The sequence below is a fragment of the Penicillium canescens genome, assembly GCF_028828765.1.
Source record: "Penicillium canescens strain IBT 15451 chromosome Unknown utg000004l_segment0_segment0, whole genome shotgun sequence".
Lineage (NCBI taxonomy): Eukaryota > Fungi > Ascomycota > Eurotiomycetes > Eurotiales > Aspergillaceae > Penicillium > Penicillium canescens.
In genome coordinates this window covers 2,258,924-2,277,024 of record NW_026703966.1, presented here as the reverse complement: position 1 = coordinate 2,277,024, position 18,101 = coordinate 2,258,924, and the positions used below count along the sequence as shown (strand labels likewise).

At 47.4% G+C, this 18,101-nt stretch overlaps 9 protein-coding genes across 9 annotated transcripts; 5 read left to right on the top strand and 4 right to left on the bottom strand.

Moving 5' to 3' along the window:
- Positions 1–120: 120 nt before the first annotated feature.
- N7446_006224 (uncharacterized protein) lies at positions 121–807 on the top strand (the record flags this gene model as incomplete). The annotated part of the gene is made up of 1 exon (XM_058514972.1): positions 121–807. One exon carries the CDS (start codon positions 121–123, stop codon positions 805–807), a length of 687 nt encoding a protein of 228 aa, XP_058372150.1.
- A 1,174-nt stretch (positions 808–1,981) lies between these two features.
- On the bottom strand, positions 1,982–2,708 carry N7446_006223 (uncharacterized protein; the record flags this gene model as incomplete). Its single annotated transcript, XM_058514971.1, has 2 exons — positions 1,982–2,105; positions 2,161–2,708. 2 exons carry the CDS (start codon positions 2,706–2,708, stop codon positions 1,982–1,984), a joined length of 672 nt encoding a protein of 223 aa, XP_058372149.1.
- A 976-nt stretch (positions 2,709–3,684) lies between these two features.
- On the top strand, positions 3,685–3,903 carry N7446_006222 (uncharacterized protein; the record flags this gene model as incomplete). Its single annotated transcript, XM_058514970.1, has 1 exon — positions 3,685–3,903. One exon carries the CDS (start codon positions 3,685–3,687, stop codon positions 3,901–3,903), a length of 219 nt encoding a protein of 72 aa, XP_058372148.1.
- Positions 3,904–4,133: 230 nt separating this feature from the next.
- N7446_006221 (aldo/keto reductase) lies at positions 4,134–5,263 on the top strand (the record flags this gene model as incomplete). Its single annotated transcript, XM_058514969.1, has 6 exons — positions 4,134–4,205; positions 4,264–4,274; positions 4,330–4,387; positions 4,443–4,624; positions 4,675–5,044; positions 5,111–5,263. The coding sequence occupies 6 exons, from the start codon at positions 4,134–4,136 to the stop codon at positions 5,261–5,263; spliced, it is 846 nt and encodes a 281-aa protein (XP_058372147.1).
- Positions 5,264–11,510: 6,247 nt separating this feature from the next.
- Positions 11,511–11,793, bottom strand: N7446_006220 (uncharacterized protein; the record flags this gene model as incomplete). Its single annotated transcript, XM_058514968.1, has 2 exons — positions 11,511–11,668; positions 11,745–11,793. 2 exons carry the CDS (start codon positions 11,791–11,793, stop codon positions 11,511–11,513), a joined length of 207 nt encoding a protein of 68 aa, XP_058372146.1.
- Positions 11,794–12,484: 691 nt separating this feature from the next.
- On the bottom strand, positions 12,485–12,859 carry N7446_006219 (uncharacterized protein; the record flags this gene model as incomplete). The annotated part of the gene is made up of 2 exons (XM_058514967.1): positions 12,485–12,717; positions 12,793–12,859. The coding sequence occupies 2 exons, from the start codon at positions 12,857–12,859 to the stop codon at positions 12,485–12,487; spliced, it is 300 nt and encodes a 99-aa protein (XP_058372145.1).
- A 659-nt stretch (positions 12,860–13,518) lies between these two features.
- Positions 13,519–14,013, top strand: N7446_006218 (uncharacterized protein; the record flags this gene model as incomplete). The annotated part of the gene is made up of 1 exon (XM_058514966.1): positions 13,519–14,013. One exon carries the CDS (start codon positions 13,519–13,521, stop codon positions 14,011–14,013), a length of 495 nt encoding a protein of 164 aa, XP_058372144.1.
- Positions 14,014–14,962: 949 nt separating this feature from the next.
- N7446_006217 (acyl-CoA thioesterase) lies at positions 14,963–15,640 on the bottom strand (the record flags this gene model as incomplete). Its single annotated transcript, XM_058514965.1, has 2 exons — positions 15,493–15,640; positions 14,963–15,425 (listed from the first exon to the last, which is right to left on the bottom strand). Exons 1-2 carry the CDS (start codon positions 15,570–15,572, stop codon positions 14,963–14,965), a joined length of 543 nt encoding a protein of 180 aa, XP_058372143.1. The 5' UTR covers positions 15,573–15,640.
- A 430-nt stretch (positions 15,641–16,070) lies between these two features.
- Positions 16,071–17,690, top strand: N7446_006216 (pseudouridine synthase family protein; the record flags this gene model as incomplete). The annotated part of the gene is made up of 2 exons (XM_058514964.1): positions 16,071–16,304; positions 16,353–17,690. The coding sequence occupies 2 exons, from the start codon at positions 16,071–16,073 to the stop codon at positions 17,688–17,690; spliced, it is 1,572 nt and encodes a 523-aa protein (XP_058372142.1).
- Positions 17,691–18,101: the final 411 nt, after the last annotated feature.

Here is an 18,101-nt window from a genome sequence, read left to right as displayed (position 1 = left end):
TGACTCGCCCACAACGAACGAGCTGCCACGGCATTGTAGGCCAAAATCTACGCTTTATTAAGTCATCATACTGACGTTGATCAATTGAGGAACTTGTATTGTCATCAGACAAAAGAACAGATGGTTCCGAATCTTCCGTCACTGGAGACTAAGAGCTGTAGGATACTTAATCTACCCTGCTTCATTCTAAGCACACATTCGGCAAATGAGGGCTTCTGTGGGCGCGAAGATATCTTAGAGCGTCTTGCGGCGGAGCGGTTGCCTTCAAAAAACATATGGGGTTCTGGTCTACGGCAATTTGCCCTCTGTGGGCTCGGCGGAATTGGAAAGACAGAAATAGCTCGCGAGTACTCTCGACGCTACAAGGACTCCTATGATACAGTATTCTGGGTAGTGGCAGATGAGATTGCGAAGCTTGACCATTACTACCAGCAATTTTCGCTAGCACTAGCACTCGAAGATCAATCCGAGTGTAAGAGCCAGGTTGTCAGCAGGGAACTTGTGAAAATATGGCTCTCCAACCCTCAAACGCATCTATCGGGGACGGATGAGCTTGTCAATCCTGGCCAAACCGGTTCAGAAGCAACCTGGCTGCTTATTCTGGACAACGCGGATGACCCGATGATTCTGGCAAACTACTGGCCTCAAGGAAGTGGATCTGTTCTTGTCACTAGCCACGACCTGTTGGCTAAAAGCATGTTTACGAGTAGACCTTCAGGTCTGGATCTGGGTCCGCTTTCACAGGAAGACAGCCTGTCCCTCTTCAAGTACCTCACTGTGAATGAGCCAGGAAACGATACAGGATGACAGATATCCAATGTGCTTGAGGGCTTTTCGCTTGCCATCTCCCAAATGGCGGCTATCCTTCGACGGCGGGACCTTACTTTGTCACAGTTTCTGTATCAAGAGCATGAAGAGTTAATATATCAAGATCACGAGGAGCATGCCGGCCTTTACGGGACAAAGTTTGATACCAACTTGTTATCATATTCTCACTCCCTTTCCACTGTCTGGGCAGTTGAAAACCTGAGACCTAAGACTCGGCGACTTTTGGAGCTGATTTCATTCCTTGACCCAGATGCCATCGGGGATGATTTCTTAATGGAGGCATCAGTGGCATTTCTTGCCGACGGCGAATTCAAGAGACTCTATTACGGCGGTGCTCGAGGGGATCTTTTGCGGTTATCTCTCATTCAGAAGGACAGTCAAAATCGCCAGATATCAATTCATCAGCTCGTACAAGATGTGATATTGGCGACCAAGGATGTTGAGACGAAACGACTTAGATTCGACCAGGTTGTACAACTTCTCTGGAAGAACTGGCCATCTGCTTTGCCCAAGCCATCAAAGGAGCCGGAGCTGTCTCAGGCCATGTCAAGGGGCAACAGACTATGTGTTGAAAGATGGTCTGTCTGTGCAGACATTTATCCTCACATTCTAAGAATACATCAGCTCTGGCCAAACACTTCACGTCCATCTGAGGCCACCAGGATACTCTTTGCAACGTTACTTAATGAGGCTGCATGGTGCGTATGTCATGCTCAGACCCTTTTGTTGCTATACGTTCCAATGTCATCAGGTATCAAAAGGAGCGTGGACGAACAAGGCAATTCGACGGCTTTTTTGAAACTGCCCGCAGCATCTGCGAATCCTCAACACATGCAGATCGAGATTCTGTCGAGACCTGTGGTCACGTTACCTAGATAGAACTGAGATTAGCTAGTTAGAGAGCTCGCTTCCCGAGTCTCTCTCTCTCCCCGTCCTTCTCCAGGATCAATATCATTTGACATTCAGATGTCCAGCTGTCTTTCTCACCACCTCCAACCAGTCTTTTCATCAATTCGGAGATCGGGAGGCAGGTTCGGAAGGTACCTGGCATCCTGGGAAGAGGCCAGAGCTAGGAAATAGGCACGGAAGAAGTGGTCTTGCGAATTTCAAGCTGTTGTTGATGTTGACAGCCCCTCGGAAACCACAGATTTTGCTACGCGTCATTAGCATGAGGTTGTAATAGGCAGCGTAGAACATACACATCATTTGTGTCCTTGTTGACTATGATCTTTGCCGGGTCCGAAGGTACCGGCTGGTATCCAGCTCCTATAACTTCACTAATTTTAGTTAGTTCAAAGTGCACGACCATGAAAAAGATACCCAGTAACGAACCTGAAGGCCTTCTTGAAGTTCTCACGGATAGCCTGTCGCTTGTTGTAGGGAACACCCCAGAAATACTCGGGATCGAGGGAACATCCGCTAACCTCTTCCCACACCAGATAGATGATGTATCCGCCGGGGACAAGATCATCTGCTTCTTGTTTGCTGGTTTGATATCCACGGACCTCAGGGACAGCAGCGGATCGGATCTCTGTGAGATGCAACAAGGCCTCCACTTCTGTATGCTTTCGAGGGGGGCAGGCCTGGTTCTGCCGTTCTCTCGCACTGTCAAGGCGAGTACCTTCAAGAGGAATCTGTTTGTAGATACGCATAAGGGCAAATTTGTTCTCGTTGCCGGCACCTGCAAGGCGACACCGATATTTTCCAGCGGTGAATGCGGGACCCATGCCATCCTCAAAGTCCTTTTGGCTAATCGTCGTTGGACACTCATTCACCTTTTTGAGAATGACCCATTTGTGTTCGGGGATGAAATATGACCCTGAAATGTTCCTCCGAGGTGTAGTGATCACATCACCAACCAATTTGGGAAGAAGTTCCATTTTGGTCAAGGTAGGCGTGCAGAAGTAAGATGGAGAGGAATGATAAAGGTTGGAGAGGAAGATGAAAATGACAACGAAATTGTCACGTCAAGTGATTTAAAGTTTGGATAGTGCAAACAGAGAAACTTACGCAAGTTTGCCTGATATGGAAAGTACCTTTACAATACTTTGCCCACTCGTGCTACTAATTCCCAGCATTCAGCGCTTCTTCTATATCTTGGACTTTCCCTCCGAACTTTCGGGAGCTCCAGTCAATGCGCATACCCTCTTGTTTGGTTTTTGATACTACCCTCCACAATAACTCCCAACCTCTTTCTCTGTGCGCGCACTATCTTCTGCCCCGTACATCATGCTCATACCCCTTTGTTGCTATATGATCTAATGTCACCAGGTATCAAAAGAGCGTGGACGAACAAAGCAATTCGACGGCTTTTTTGAAACTGTCCGCAGCATCTGCGAATCCCCAGCACATGCAGATCGAGATTCCCTTCTTGCAGACATCTACTTCCGCTTAGGAGCCCTCGCCATGGATGCGAGCGACTTCCACTCAAGCCGCATCTACAAGGAGCGTTCTTTTGACCTAGTTTACAAAATATGCACAGAGTTAGGAACTGCAGACGAAAGAATTTACCTCGCCTATGCAGAGCGAGGGTAACACGCTTCTTTTGGAAAGTTTGGCGTCGAGAGAGGCGGCCTTGGGTAAGAATGATACAGGATCCATGCGGACTGGACTGATTCTGAGTGTGCTTGGTTACCTCTACGCTACAAAAGGTCAATGGGATGAGAGTTTTGAGTATCATCAGAGAGCACGGCACCAGATGCGTGGGACATTGCGTGACAGGGATTTCTATATTGCGAATGGGAATCATAAGGTTGCCGAGCATCCGCTTAGCACGCAATGAAGAGGCGATGTAAGTGCTTGTTCTTTTTGACGCGACAGCTAAGCATATCTCTGACGACATTTCATAGTATAATGATGAACGAGGCGTTGGATATCTGGTCACACAAGAATAAGATTGGTCGCACTACTTTCCTCAAAGGCAAGTTGTTGGAATCAATGGGCAAGACACAAGTGTCTCCCATTGCGATCAGGGTTGCCGGTCGCCTCAGGGAGGAGATTACCAAGGGCGATCGAGATGTGGAGAGCTTAACGATGGAGGGCTTTCATGGGATTGTCGCTTTCTGGGCTCGTTGATTAACTTCCTTTATATACAGGAGGAAATAGCGCTACAGCTTTTTGATTGGCCATGTAAGCACCCTGCGTTAGGACATTGATATTCGCCAATAGGATCGATATGGAAGGTCGTCATGATTAATAATCTTAGCCGGGGGAGCATATAAAACGACAAGTGTGAGGCCTTTTCTGTCCAGTTACCGGTATACTCAATTCTATGCCAATTTGAAACTAATAAGTCGCCTGAAATCATGCATTCTTTAAGTCTCGTATCTACCCGGAAAATCCTTTCGGGGTACGACATTCCCATGCTGGGGTTCGGGGTAGGTGGTTAGATTCGCAATGATGTCAGAGAGAACAAGAACTAACTTAATTCCACAGCTATATCAAGTGTAAGTCAGAGAAGGGATTTACGGGTATATTTGATTGAATTTCTGACGACTTTAGACCCGGTGAGGTCGCCGAAGACGTTACCGTCAAGGCGTTGAAAGCCGGATATCGCCACGTAAGGCGGAAGTCCTTCGCGTCAGATTCCAGCTGCTAAAATCGCCTTTCTCCAGATTGATTCCGCGGCCGTGTATGGAAATGAGAGGGAGGGTGTCTCTGCCGTAGAAAAGGCGGGACTCAAACGTTCGGATGTGTTCCTGACAACAAAAGTTTCGCCGCGAGCTACCGGATATGAGGCAGCAAAAGAGTCTATTAGGGGAAGCTTGGAGAAAGCTAAAACGGATTATTTTGACTTGTAAGCAACCTTACATCACGATTATATCAATAGTGGACTGATTAGAACAGGATCCTTCTTCATGCTCCATTTGGAGCCAAAGAGGGCCGTCTCGGTGCCTGGCGTGCCTTGGTGGAAGCGCAGAAAACAGGAAAGGCTCGTTCAATCGGCGTGTCCAACTTTGGAGTTCATCACCTGGAAGAGTTGGAAGAATATATCCAAGGTGGTGGAGGTGGTAGGATCGAGGTTGGCCAGTACGAACTCCATCCTTGGCTCGGGCGTGCCGATTTGGTAGACTGGCTTCACAAGCGTGGTGCAGTTGTCGAGGCATACTCCCCTCTTGCTAGGGGAACTCGAATGAATGAGCCCACCCTCCAGGCAATTAGCAAGAAACACAAGAAGACCCCGGCTCAAATTTTGATACGCTGGAGCCTCCAGAAGGTTAGTCCTGAGCGTATGGAGTCTTTTGTGCGAGGTGGTCTAGCTAACGTTAACCTATTTTTACAGGACTTTGTGCCACTGCCCAAGTCGGTTACTCCCGAACGTATCAAGGAGAACGCGGATGTATTTGACTTTGAGCTGGATGAGGATGACATGAAGCTCCTACATACCGAGAAATATTCGCCCTGTGCTTGGGATCCCACTACCCAGCGGGACTAAAGCCCTTGAAACAAAAAAAAAAAAAAAAAAAAAAAAAAACTCCAGCACGTGCAGTAATAGTTGACTTTTTATTCTTTGAATCAATTTTATTGTTAAACCAGGGAGACACGGCAACAAATGTCACAGTCGACTTCTGTATACGCGTAACTTGGATAACTATACATAAAAATACCGAAGGCTATTTAAAATGTCCCCTGCCTGCTTTCAGCTGTGACCTCTGCAGATACAGCACTTGCTTTGGCTATAAGCAAATTGAATATACTGCATGTAGCCTAAATCAAAGAGGCACCGAGATATAAGATGCCTTGTCACACTCCATGAATCACTGGCTGTAGTATCGTCATCTGCCTAAATCTGCGAACCAAACAAGAAAAATGCCTGCTTGCTGCTGAAATTGGGAACTTCGCCCATAACTTCAGCTGCTTCGGGCCTTTCAAAAGCTTTCTGGAAGCCTTCTTTGCTTTCCCAGGTAATAATACTTCCAAATGCATAGGCTGGTACCTACCGGAGCTTTTCCATCCTTACAACGAGCGTTAACCACATTTCAACATCGTGGTTGCCTCTCCAAAAGTACCGAAGCAAGAAGGAACCATCCGGCAATGAGCTTGCGCTTTGATAAGACGAGCTCTATATACCTTTTGCGACAGATTTTATCTATCTATCCTCTACTCCGAGCATGCCTACCGAATCTAAAGTTGCGAGGAAATAGTAGTTTTAAAGTCTTCTGGCTCGCGGCCAAGCAGTTCACGCAAGAGTGGAGATGCAGAACTAGCCTCTCCTCGGCGGAAAGCTTCAAAAGAGCTTGCCCAAGCTGTGCCGTAGTCGACGCCACGGTAGGTGAAGTTCGTGCCCACCTTAGGCTGCTTTCCAACCTCTTCATCAGAGACCTGGCGGATTGCCACGGGCTTTTCGCATGTTTGGCTAGGATGTCCACCGTCTCTTGAAGAGTCAATACCTTGGTACCAGAGAGGAGAACCGTTTTGTTGCGGAATTTGAATTTGAACTCCTTTGGGTTCTCAGCGAAGCGTTTCAGGAGCTCTGCGGTGCCTTCTCCCAATTCCTCGTGCTTGACCCGGGCAATGCCAGGGCCAGACCAATCATGCGCCTTGATCTCATCAACTGGGTTGCGGGGATCAAAGAAGGCGGTATAAAGGATTGTACAGTGATATTCGAAATCAGTTTTACCACCACACTCTCACAAATTAATTCTCGAACCCCAATCTGAAACACGCTAATCCAGATATGGCATGGTGGTCGATCTCTCAAGTGCCTAGAAAGACCTCGTATTTAACATGACGCCGGTGGAACCTAGACCGATGTATTTTACACGAAACTGCTATACATATGCTACCCCCGTGCCCCTCGCTCTTCCCTCCTGTCCATCCCTTCTTCACCCATGATTATTCTTCAGCGTCACCCAATGTTGTGCCTAGCAATATGGCTCCAAGTCTTCCCCCTGAAAGATGTATCTCATCCGTGATATGATAGAGGCCGAAGAAGCCGAATGCAGCAGGTTGTGATCGTCAATATTCGCAGAAACTTGCGGCAAATTAGAAGTCTCCACGAGAAAATTCATTTTGATATAGCCTATCAAGACGATAATAAACATAATATAGCTATAGTATAGTCTCTGCATTTGCACGAAGATATAGGAAAACCTATCAAATAGGGAAAAACCCATACCGAGACTAGTGCAACTCTAACTAGCCACCTTAATGCAACCTCAATGTCCATATTAAATAAAGCAAGTTGGAGGCCTGCATTATTTATTACCAAACAATAATAACGTTGATGGGTTTGCGGCGCTCACATACCTTCTCGACTTCGATCAAGATTGTAATGAAACTTGCAGGTGCATGTTGATGCCCATTCACTACATCTGTCAGCCACCTGTGTAGACATGGCCGTGCAAATTCATCTCTATGTCATAGGTAATACTCACATCCTATACCCACCACATCGGTCAGCCACCTATATTAACATCGCCGTACAACTCCATCTCCATATCAATAGGAAATACTCACAACCTATATCCACCATATCGGTCAGCCACCTATATTCACATAGCTGTGGAAATCAATCTCTATCTCAAAGGGGAATACTCACAAGTCTATCCACCACATCGGTCAGCCACTTATATTAAAATAACTGTGTAACTCCATCTATATCAGTAGGAAATACTCACACCCTATGCCCACCACACCTATTAGCTACCTATATTGACATAGCCGTATAACTCTATCTCTATCTCAAAAGGGAATACTCACATCCTATACTCACCACGTCGGTTAGCCACCTATATTAACATAGCCGTGTAACTCTATCTCCACCTCAATCGGAAATACTCACAATCTATAACCACCATATCTGTCAGCCACCTATATTAACATAGCCGTGCAACTAATCTCTATCAAAGGTAAATACTCACAAACTATGTATGCCCACCACGCCTATTAGCCACCTATATTGACATAGCCGTGTAACTCTATCTCTATATCAATAGGAAATACTCACACCCTATACACCAAACCTGTTAGCTACCTATATTGACATAGCCGTACAAATCTATCTCCATATTAAAGGGAAATACTCACAAACTATACCCACCATATCGGTCAGCCACCTATATTGACATAGCCGTGCAAATCCATCTCTATGTTAAAGGGAAATACTCACATCCTATACCCACACGTCGGTTAGCCACCTATATTAACATAGCCGTGTAACTCTATCTCCACCTCAATCGGAAATACTCACAATCTATAACCACCACATCGGTCAGCCACCTATATTAACATAGCCGTGCAACTCCATCTCCACCTCAGATAGAAATACTCACAACCTATATCCATAAATCGGTTAGCTACCCATATTAACATAGCTATGCAACTCTATCTCTATGTCAAAGGGAAATACTCACACCCTATATCCACCACACCTATTAGCCACCTATATTGACATAGCCGTGCAACTCCATCTCCACCTCAATCGGAAACACTCACAATCTAAAACCACCACATCGGTCAGCCACCTATATTAACATAGCCATGCAACTCTATCTCTACCTTAATAGGAAATACTCACAACCTATATCCACCACATCGATCAGCCACCTATATTAACATAGCCGTGTAACTCTATCTCCACCTCAAAAAACTCACATCCTATACCCACCACATCGGTCAGCCACCTATATTGATATAGCCGTACAACTCTATCTCCATATCAATAGGAAATACTCACACCCTATATCCATCACACCTATTAGCCACCTATATTGACATAGCGGTGTAAATACATCGCTATATTAAAGGGAGATACTCACACCCTATACCCACCGTATCGGTCAGCCACCTATATTGATATAGCCGTATAGCTCTATCTCTATATCAATAGGAAATACTCACACCCTATATCCACCACACCTATTAGCCACCTATATTGACATAGCCGTGTAAATGCATCTTGTGTAAATGCATCTCTATATCAAAGGGAGATACTTACACCCTATACCCACCCCATCGGTCAGCCACCTATATTGAAAAAGCCGTACAACTCCGTCTCCATATTAATAGGAAATACTCACACCCTATATCCACCACACTAGTTAGCCATCTATATTAACATAGCCGTGCAACTCCATCTCTACCTCAATCGGAAATACTCACAATCTATAACAACCACATCGGTCAGCCACCTATATTAACATAGCCGTGCAACTCTATCTCCACCTCAAAAGGAAATACTCACAACCTATATCCATAACATCGGTTAGCTACCTGTATTAACATAGCCGTGCAAATGCATCTCTATGTCAAAGGGAGATACTCACACCCTATACCCACCATATCTGTTAGCTATCTGTATTCAGACAAATACCATAGAGAACAAGCACGAAATATGAAGAGCTGATCATACCTGACGCTTATCCAGCACAACTCCTCTAGCTGAGTCAGTTGGAGCAGCCATTGCCATACTGGCAATAATGGCACAGACGAAAATGAAAGGCTGCATTATATGGTATCTGAGGTTGTTTGTGGGCTGTAGGCTTTGGCGTTAGATGTCCGTGGCCAATAAATTTGGACCTTCACACCGAGACATACAAGGGAAATGTAAGCCACTTGAAATTGAGAATAATCTGCGTGTAATCGACAGAATTGGAGGACGAAGACCAGAGTTACATAGAGATGTAATACTATTATTTATGTCCAAAGCTTCCGTCTCTATACCAGGAGAGTAGCATCCACATTGCTATGCGACATACCAGCTACGCCACAGAAAGTGGATACCAATCATATTTTGTACTACCTTTCCTTATATGGAGGGAATTTTCTTAAGTTATTATAAACCTACAGTGATTGGAGATTCCTAGGTATTAAACAGGGGTGTTCCATAGATAGCACCCTGGCCCCTTGATTCCGTTTTTCTCTAGCGCTTGGCCGTAGCGGCATTGTGCCCGTGGCTGAATATCACGCTTCATCTTCTTAGTGGCTGCTTCACATATTCCATATACCGAGACTGGCAATCACTAGATATATTGTTCTGGCAAGAGGGTGGCCCTTATACAGCCGACCTTCTCAACACGCATGACGACTTCCACAAATTCTGACTAGGGAAGGATAAATTATCCAAAGATATCGCCGTAGAATCTCTTACGTCGCCCAAAGCATTTCAGTTCTTCCTATAAGCTCTTTGCGCAACGAGCGCATCACCTCTACTAAGTGCTAAGCGTGCAGCGAAATTGATCCTTCCCTCGTAATCCGGGTATATAGTTTGCTCAGGCAACTACGATAGCCTAGGACAGCGGGCCAACTTTGCACAAAAATCCCTCCCCCCCCCCTGCTGACCTAGAAGTATCGAGATCCCGCTGAATTCCAGCGGGACCAAAAAAAAAAAAAAAAAAAAAAAATGAAAATACTGATCGACATACAAAGGCAACAAAACGGAAAGAGCAAGCTATTAAGCAGAAGAGAAAATCCGGTATATATGATGTCAAATGATCAACAAACAGTCTTGCTGATGTTGCACCTCGGAGCGGTTACATAGCAGGACGCTACAGGCCGCATCAGCAAGGGGTGATCCCCACATAGCGCATAATATACATTTCCCCCTTGAACGCGTTGAGTTCTTTTTTCTGCAGCCTCCACTCATAGATATCATGCGGGCCAGTGAACGGCAATCCGGATATATAACTCAACACCCGAAAGAGCACTAAAACTATAATTGCAATCACGGCCAAAAGTTTCTAATATTGCCATTATAATCCAATAAACCTCCTATACACTTATATGCTCCAACGCCAAAAAAGCAGGTTGTTGCTATATTATTTCATAAGTAGGGATTGCTCTCTTCACGTTCTCAACCCTGGCTGTGACTGATTCTCAAGCCCACCAGGCGGGGAGGGCGGGGAGGGACTGTAATTGGACGGCGTTGCGTACCAAAGTATTCAGCGGTTGGAGCGTACAGCGAGTTGTGTTCCTATGGTTCAGGCCGAGCTAAGAGATGGAAATGTGCTATGGGCTCTGCGTTATCTCTACACACGATCCACACGATCACCGGCCTTGAAAGACCCCTGTCAACTTTTCGGAGTGCCAGCTTTCAATGGACGCCAGTAACGAATGAAAATCGCAGTAGGTAAGGGGAGCCATGGGAATAGAGAAGCTTGTTTGCCTGCCAGGGTTACTTCTCTATGGCGCCACTGCAGCCTTTTATTGGATGTCAAGTGAGTGTCGGCGAAGGCGGCATATGACGAGGAGGCCAAAAGACTCGAGGGAGGAAAAAGGATCTTGCCAGATTGTTACGATTCTCCTTCGGTTTGGTCGGCTTTCATTACGGGGAGTTACGGTACTGTAACAATGACTCATTTATCTTTACCAATGAATACAATACAGCCCTGCAGGGATTACTGAGGAAGGGCTAAAATTAGATTGGCGTGTTTCGGGTCAGGGATTCGGGAATGAATTCGAGAGAGTGCAGTGTTAAAAACTGATTTCGAATATTCTGTAACATTCGGAGTAAAGACCTTCACGTACAACTGTGTACGCAAACCCGGGGTGCTGGCGGACGCACTCTTCGAGATACTTCTCGGTCATCAAATGGGGCCGCATCACATGGGCCACTGTTTCTTTGTTATCTTCGCGGCCGGCGAATCCTAGAGATCCGTAAAATATGTATTTTGCACCGGCGCGGATAGCGAAGTCAATCGCAGTTCGGTGACGCAGCAGCGCTAATAGTTAGGGATAATTGATCATTGACTCAAATACCTGACCTCGGCGCGGTGCTCCACTTCGATTGAAGCATACGAAATGAGGAACAAAGTGTCGATATCTTCAAAAGGACGCTCCAGATCCGCATTGGTGTCGTAGTCAGCCTTTCGGACAGTTGCTCCGGCAGCAGCCGCAAAGTCTAATTTGGCAGGGTTGCGATTGAAAGACGAGGTTTTTAGCAGGATAGCGAGGGAGAAGATGCTTGACAGTGCCACCGCCAATGCCTCCCGAGGCAGGAAAGACGCCGATTCTGTGACTGGCCATGGTGAATAGAGAAGACAAAGTGTGAGTAAGTGGAAAGGACGAAGACCTGACTACCGTGGAAAGATTGCGATTGCCGACCTTTTAAGGCTGTATTTTAATTGTATGTGCTCTTTGCGTTTCAAACCTCTGATCGAAGAGTTTCATGATGAGAGAACTATGTAATTTGTCATCTAGCTATGACATCAGAGGCAGTAAGTTGCGATGGCAAGTATGACCAGAAGATAAAATTAGAGCCGAGTGATCTAGATGGATTTGAAATGAGCCTGATGACTCAAAGAGGCTCGAGGGGCTGAAAAAACTTGTCTTCCACAGCCAAGACTGGCGTCGCGCATCTTGCATAAACGGGTTAGCACGGTACTAAGTTTTCAAATGCTCAAGTTTTCTCTAGCGCTCCATCGTGTCTGGAGCTAAACGTCATACGAAAGCCGTGGCAACAATCTGCTCCACCATAATTTGGAGATGCAGGACCTTGGGTCAGGTGCTACGACAATCCACTCTGGTTTGTTGACAATCAAAATCCCGATAATGCAGGGACAGGGATATTGCCAGGTGGGATGATGATAAGCTTGAAACGTGCAGCATGCATCACCTCATCTTTCGGCTTTGTTGAGAGGCTTGATACATCACCGACGATCCGCACGTGGAAACTTTTTTTTTAAATGACTCCGAATGTGCATCTGGGCAAGTAAAGCTAGAAGAAGACCCGGAACCAATCCTTGCAAGCTAGGCCAACGCCGAGACGCGACACAACATAGGGCTGAGCCAGAGCAAACAACTGCGCCACAAAGAATTTTGCAGCCTTGACTTGGCCGGGTATTTCCCGTCGGGAATGTCTGCCAAGGCCTCGAGACTGGGTCAAAGGAGGGTCTGGGATACGGAAACCGCCTTCCGCCGTTGGAACATGGCCTCGAATGTGAGAGAAGGCTATGACGGTGAGAGGAAGGGATCAGCCACAAAAGCCCAGAATAGGTGGAAAGGAGAAAATCCCGCGAACCATACGAAGTGCCAAGGCTCGGCTGGTCCCGCAGGAGAAAACCTCGTCAGTCACAGGGATTATGTCAGCCATTGTGGCGCCCTAAAAAGTCTAGAGCTACCAAAAGAGGCTTGGTGTGGTGGGTCTCTTGGCGATTGACTTTTTTCCTTTAATTCTCCATACATCAAACACGCACATTCCTTATTTCTACCTTCCTCCTATATATCACCATGGTGACTTTCCTCCAGTTAAATGCTTCCTCTGTAGCATGCGCTGAGCTTTAACACTGTGTTGCTGTCTCTTGGCCTAAGCTCACATTGATCCTATTCGCTTTTCACCCTCCTCCTTTCTGAGCTCTTCGCTGCAAGCTTATCGACTCCGTCCAGCTCAACTCCTCACCGCATCGATAACAGAGACTCTGGCTTGTGCTATCTGACCTGGAAATTCTCAGGCCTCGCCTCGGACCACCTCGTGCCAAGTGCACCTGCCGTCTCACGTTCTTTGTCTCTCTCAGGGGTCTTCACCGAACTTTTGTGAACACGGAAGACCCGTCGAATTTCCATCTCTACCTCGAGTTTAACTATTTTTTGTTTTTATTTGTTACCATGGCTGTCGACTTATAGCCCTTTCCGGCTCCTGGTTTCCCTGCATTTCAGCGCTTCTTCTATACCTTGGACTTTCCCCCGAACTTTCGGGAGCTCCAGTCAACGCGCATACCCTCTTGTTTGGTCTCTGATACCACCCCCTCCACAATGGCTCCCAACCTCTTTCTCTGCGCGCGCACCGTCTTCTGCCCCGTCTACTGGTTCCAAAAGGGCGATCGCGACAGCACCCTCAAGGAGCAGCATTGGCAATCCCCCGTCCCCGGAACCTACAAGTTCTTCCCAGGTCGCGGATGGCACCTCATCCACCGGGATGGATATGAATACGACGAAGAAAAGCCAGCTGCTCTGGTCTACTGTCGCATCCTCCACCGCTACATGTTCGAATCCGAATTAGAGGAGCGCTGCCGCTGGTTTGATGCGCCGCTGCACAAGGGCGCGCGCCCTGAAAAGCTGCGATTCTTCCTTCTCGATGACGGTGTTCACTGGGTTGCTGGCTGGGATGCTCATGGCAGCTTCATTCCTGGCCCTTATCCCAAGTGGTGGCTCGATGAGGATGGCTACACTATGCACCGTGGTGCCTCTCCCCCTACCAGTGCCAATGTCTCCCGCTGCAGCAGTATAATTGCTGGCAAATTTGATTGAGCAACTGCTCCACCCCTATGGGGTTGCTTAGACAACCCATCTAATTGTGATCGGAAATTCCATCATACATTTCATTAGCGCTGTTGTTTCGGTCTTGCGAAGCGTTCAAGCGTGTCCTCTTTGTTCATGATAGCCCTCAAAAGTGATCGGTTTCGGTTTCATGTTTGTGCTGGATTTAATTTTGTTCATGTTATGGGTTATACGAGGGTTGTTTTATGTTTCACCGGTTTCATTTCATATAGATTTCAATTTAGATCAGACTTCGGATCATCTAAGCGTTTCAGATGACCAACATGGCGCACGGTTTTTTATCTCTGTTTGGCGCCTTGCATTCTCGAGATGATCAATACGAATTGAGACAATACATCTTACCACCGCACATCTTTCCTATTCATGGTAATTATCCCGCATCAACAGACAGTGCTCCTATCCCGCGTAGTCTTATATTACGATTCCCAGAACCAATGAGCACACGGCCAATAACTCATACCGGCTGATAAGACTATATACAAACCCTGTCATGTTCCCATCTAATGTTAACGTATTTCCCTAGCGAGCTGGCCACCCCCCGAGCTGGCCACCCTAGAACACCATAGTAAATGCGATAAATTACAACATAGTATCACAACAACGGCAGGTTATAGGGACTTTTCCTTAAGAACTAATGCTTTTCAAGTGGTATTTAGTCTCTAACAGGAGTTCAAAGAATTTCTATAACTTGGTAATTGAGATATAATCAGATATTTATGTTTCTAGCTCCTAGCAACGTAATTTTCAATACCGTAACAATGTAGGTTTCAGATTTCGTCGAAAGCTATCGGTAAATAATTAAATAAAATAAAAACGTGGTTGTTGAGATATCAGTGTAGAATATATCGTATTTACTATGGTGTATTGGGATGGCCAGCTCGGGGGTGGCCAGCTCGCTAGGGAAATACATTATATCACCTCACAACTTCGCCCCCTCCTTAACAAGCAACTTCTCCAACCCCTCTCTAACCCTCCCCTCCATCCCACCCTTCCCAACCCGCATAGTCTCCCTAAGCACAAAAACATGCGTATAAGTCCCAACCATCTTAACACCCTCTTCCCCCTTCTTAAAGATCCCCACTTCCCACGTCACGCTCGACTTGCTAAGCTTGTTCACGCGCAGCCCAACCTCCAACTGATCCGGGAAGCGCACGGAAGCAAAGAAGTCCGCCTGTGTGGAGACTATTAGGCCGATTTGGTCGGCACCTGCTGCAATAGCCGAGGGCTGGCCTGGTTGCGGTTGTGGTTGCTGCGTTGGTGTTGGGTTATTCACGCTGAAGGGATCCATGCCGCAGTGTTCGATTAGGTATGTGTTTGCGATTGTGTCGAAGAGGTGTGTGTAGACTGCGTTGTTGAGGTGGGCGTACATGTCATTGTCGAACCTGGGGTGTGTTAGGACTTTGGGTAATGGGCTTGGGTTTGGAGGTGGGTGTTGGTGGTTGGACTTACCATCTCGTTTGGTGGACTTGGTGGTAGCCATAGTCGCTGCGCTTGCGCTGTTTTTTGGTTGAGTATTCTGGGGGTGCCATTTTGAATATTTTCGCCGACGGCTGTGTGGCTGGGAAATGGTTGTCTCTATGTGCTTAATAGCCTGGGGCATCTCAAGGAATGAGGTTATCTCCGCGTTTCCTCGGAGGTGATGGACCTCGGCATGACGGTGATTAGGTAAGAATCTTGAAGATCTCCCAAGGCTGGGCATGTGGATTTGGTAGATCAGCTAACACTCCATTAATTGTAAGCCTTCGACTTATAGATCTACATCAACTATGTGATTGTTATACTGAGGATATTCGATGGCCTGGCTGTATATAAACATTGACTAATCAGGGCCCTCGGATCACCTTGAATGTGGGGCGTACCTGATAACACGCGATAGAGATTTATTCTTTTTTCTTTTCCCCAGACAACTTCACTTACTCTTTGCTCTTCGACTTGTCGCATATTCTCTCTCCCTCCTGGCTCCTTCGCCCCGTATAACGGCCTATTTGCTGCGGCAAGGCAAACTAAAACTCCCGCCAAAGCCCACAATGGCCCTCATGAACGTCGAGCAAGTGCCCCCCACCAAGCCCGTGGAGAAGACCCCGGACGTGGTCGTGACCCCCTGCAATCCCTGGACTGCGCCATACTATCTGGATGGTGGATTCCGTCGCATCAAACCCTACCACTACACCTATAACACCAACTGCAAGGAGCGGTGGCGCGGTCGTCAGTTGGTCGAGATCTTCACGTCCGAGTTTCGCGATCGGAAGCCGGAGTATTATGTACGTTGATTGTTTGGCACAGGAGAATTGCGAACTAACAATGACCAGAGATCCGCTCTTGAAAAAGGCCTTGTAACCGTCAATGGCGTGAGAGCCTACCCAGAAACCGTCATCAAAAACGGCCAAGTCATCTCCCACACCACCCACCGCCACGAACCCCCTGTCACAAGCCTCCCCATCGGAATTATCTACGAAGACGAAGGGCTCATTGTCATTGACAAGCCCGCCGGTGTTCCCGTCCATGCTGCAGGCCGATACAACTTCAACTCAGTCGTGGAAATCCTGCGTGCAGATCGCGACCCCAACTTCGTGCCTCGCCCATGCAACCGCCTTGACCGACTGACCTCCGGAATCATGTTCATCGGAAAAGACCCCCAAGCTGCGGAGAAGATGGCCACCGCTCTTAAATCGCGTACAGTACAGAAGGAATATGTCGCGCGCGTCAAAGGCAAGTTCCCAGACGGCGTGGTAGTCTGCGACCAGCCCATCATGCAAGTAAGCCCGAAACTCGGTCTTAACCGCGTCCGCGCCACCGGCAAGGAAGCCACAACCAAATTTCGCCGGCTGGCCTACTACCCTCCCACCGCAGGATCGGGATCCAGCACCCCGGACGGCGAGCGCCCCGCTACACCCCCTTCAACATCCCTTTTGAGCGAGACGGAAGGATATAGCATCGTGCACTGCTTCCCTCTCACTGGCCGCACCCACCAAATCCGAGTCCACCTCCAATTCATGGGTCACCCAATCTCTAATGACCCCATCTACTCCAATAGACGTGTCTTCGGCCCGGGGCTCGGCAAAGCCGAAGCAACCGCCGAACGCGACGAAGAAATCGTCGCCCGGCTATCTCTCATGGGAAAGACAGAAATTGCGGATACAGTGTCGTACCGCACACATCTAACCGCGGCACCGAACGTACCACCAGGCACGGATCCGGTCCTCGTCAACGAGATCATGTACCGCGAACAAGTCGCCGCATCCGAAGACTACGCCAAGCGCAAGGGCGAGAAGCTATCCGGAGATCTTTGTGAAGTTTGCGGTACGGAATTGTACTCAGACCCCGGTGCTCATGAACTCGGTATCTTCCTGCACGCTGTTGCATACGCTGATAAAGACGGTGACTGGGGATACCGCAGTCCGATGCCTCACTGGGGTTTGCCTCCGCATGGCTGTGAAGGACCCACCGAAGTGCCGGATTGGGTTCCTGCCGCTGAAGGCGAGGAAGTCGTCATCGGGCATGGGACTATTCCTCCTGGATTGGGTGATGAGGATCATGCTGTTGATGCGAATACTGGTTCTGTCATCCTCGAGGGTGTCGGGCTTGTTAATATTGCTGAGGCGGCGCGTATTCAACAGCAGCAGGCTGCAGAGACGGCTACGGCCTAAGATCGAGTGTTTGTATTTGTGGTTTTCGTTGCAAATCACTTTATATACCATGCCCTTTCTTGTTGGGATGTGTTTTTCTTGGTGATACCTCTTCGTTGACTTGGGCATGACTGGTTTGCTATAGAATATTCATATGCATAGCGTTTTGGTGCATGATATATACATTTACATTTATTCTATTTATGTTAAGCCATGATATAGAGATCAAACATCGCATTTCAGGAAGCATGTCTAGTTCATCAGCCCTCTGCCATTCCGTACTCTATTTCAATAGTGTCAATTCTGCTTAGAATTATAGTTTTACTCCGGTAATAGCCCGGCTAGTGTTAGTCTTATCCCAAGAACAGTGCTTTATTGGCTACATCTCCCCCACCATAAGGCTCAAGCTAAGCTGGGCGTGTCGGGCAATAT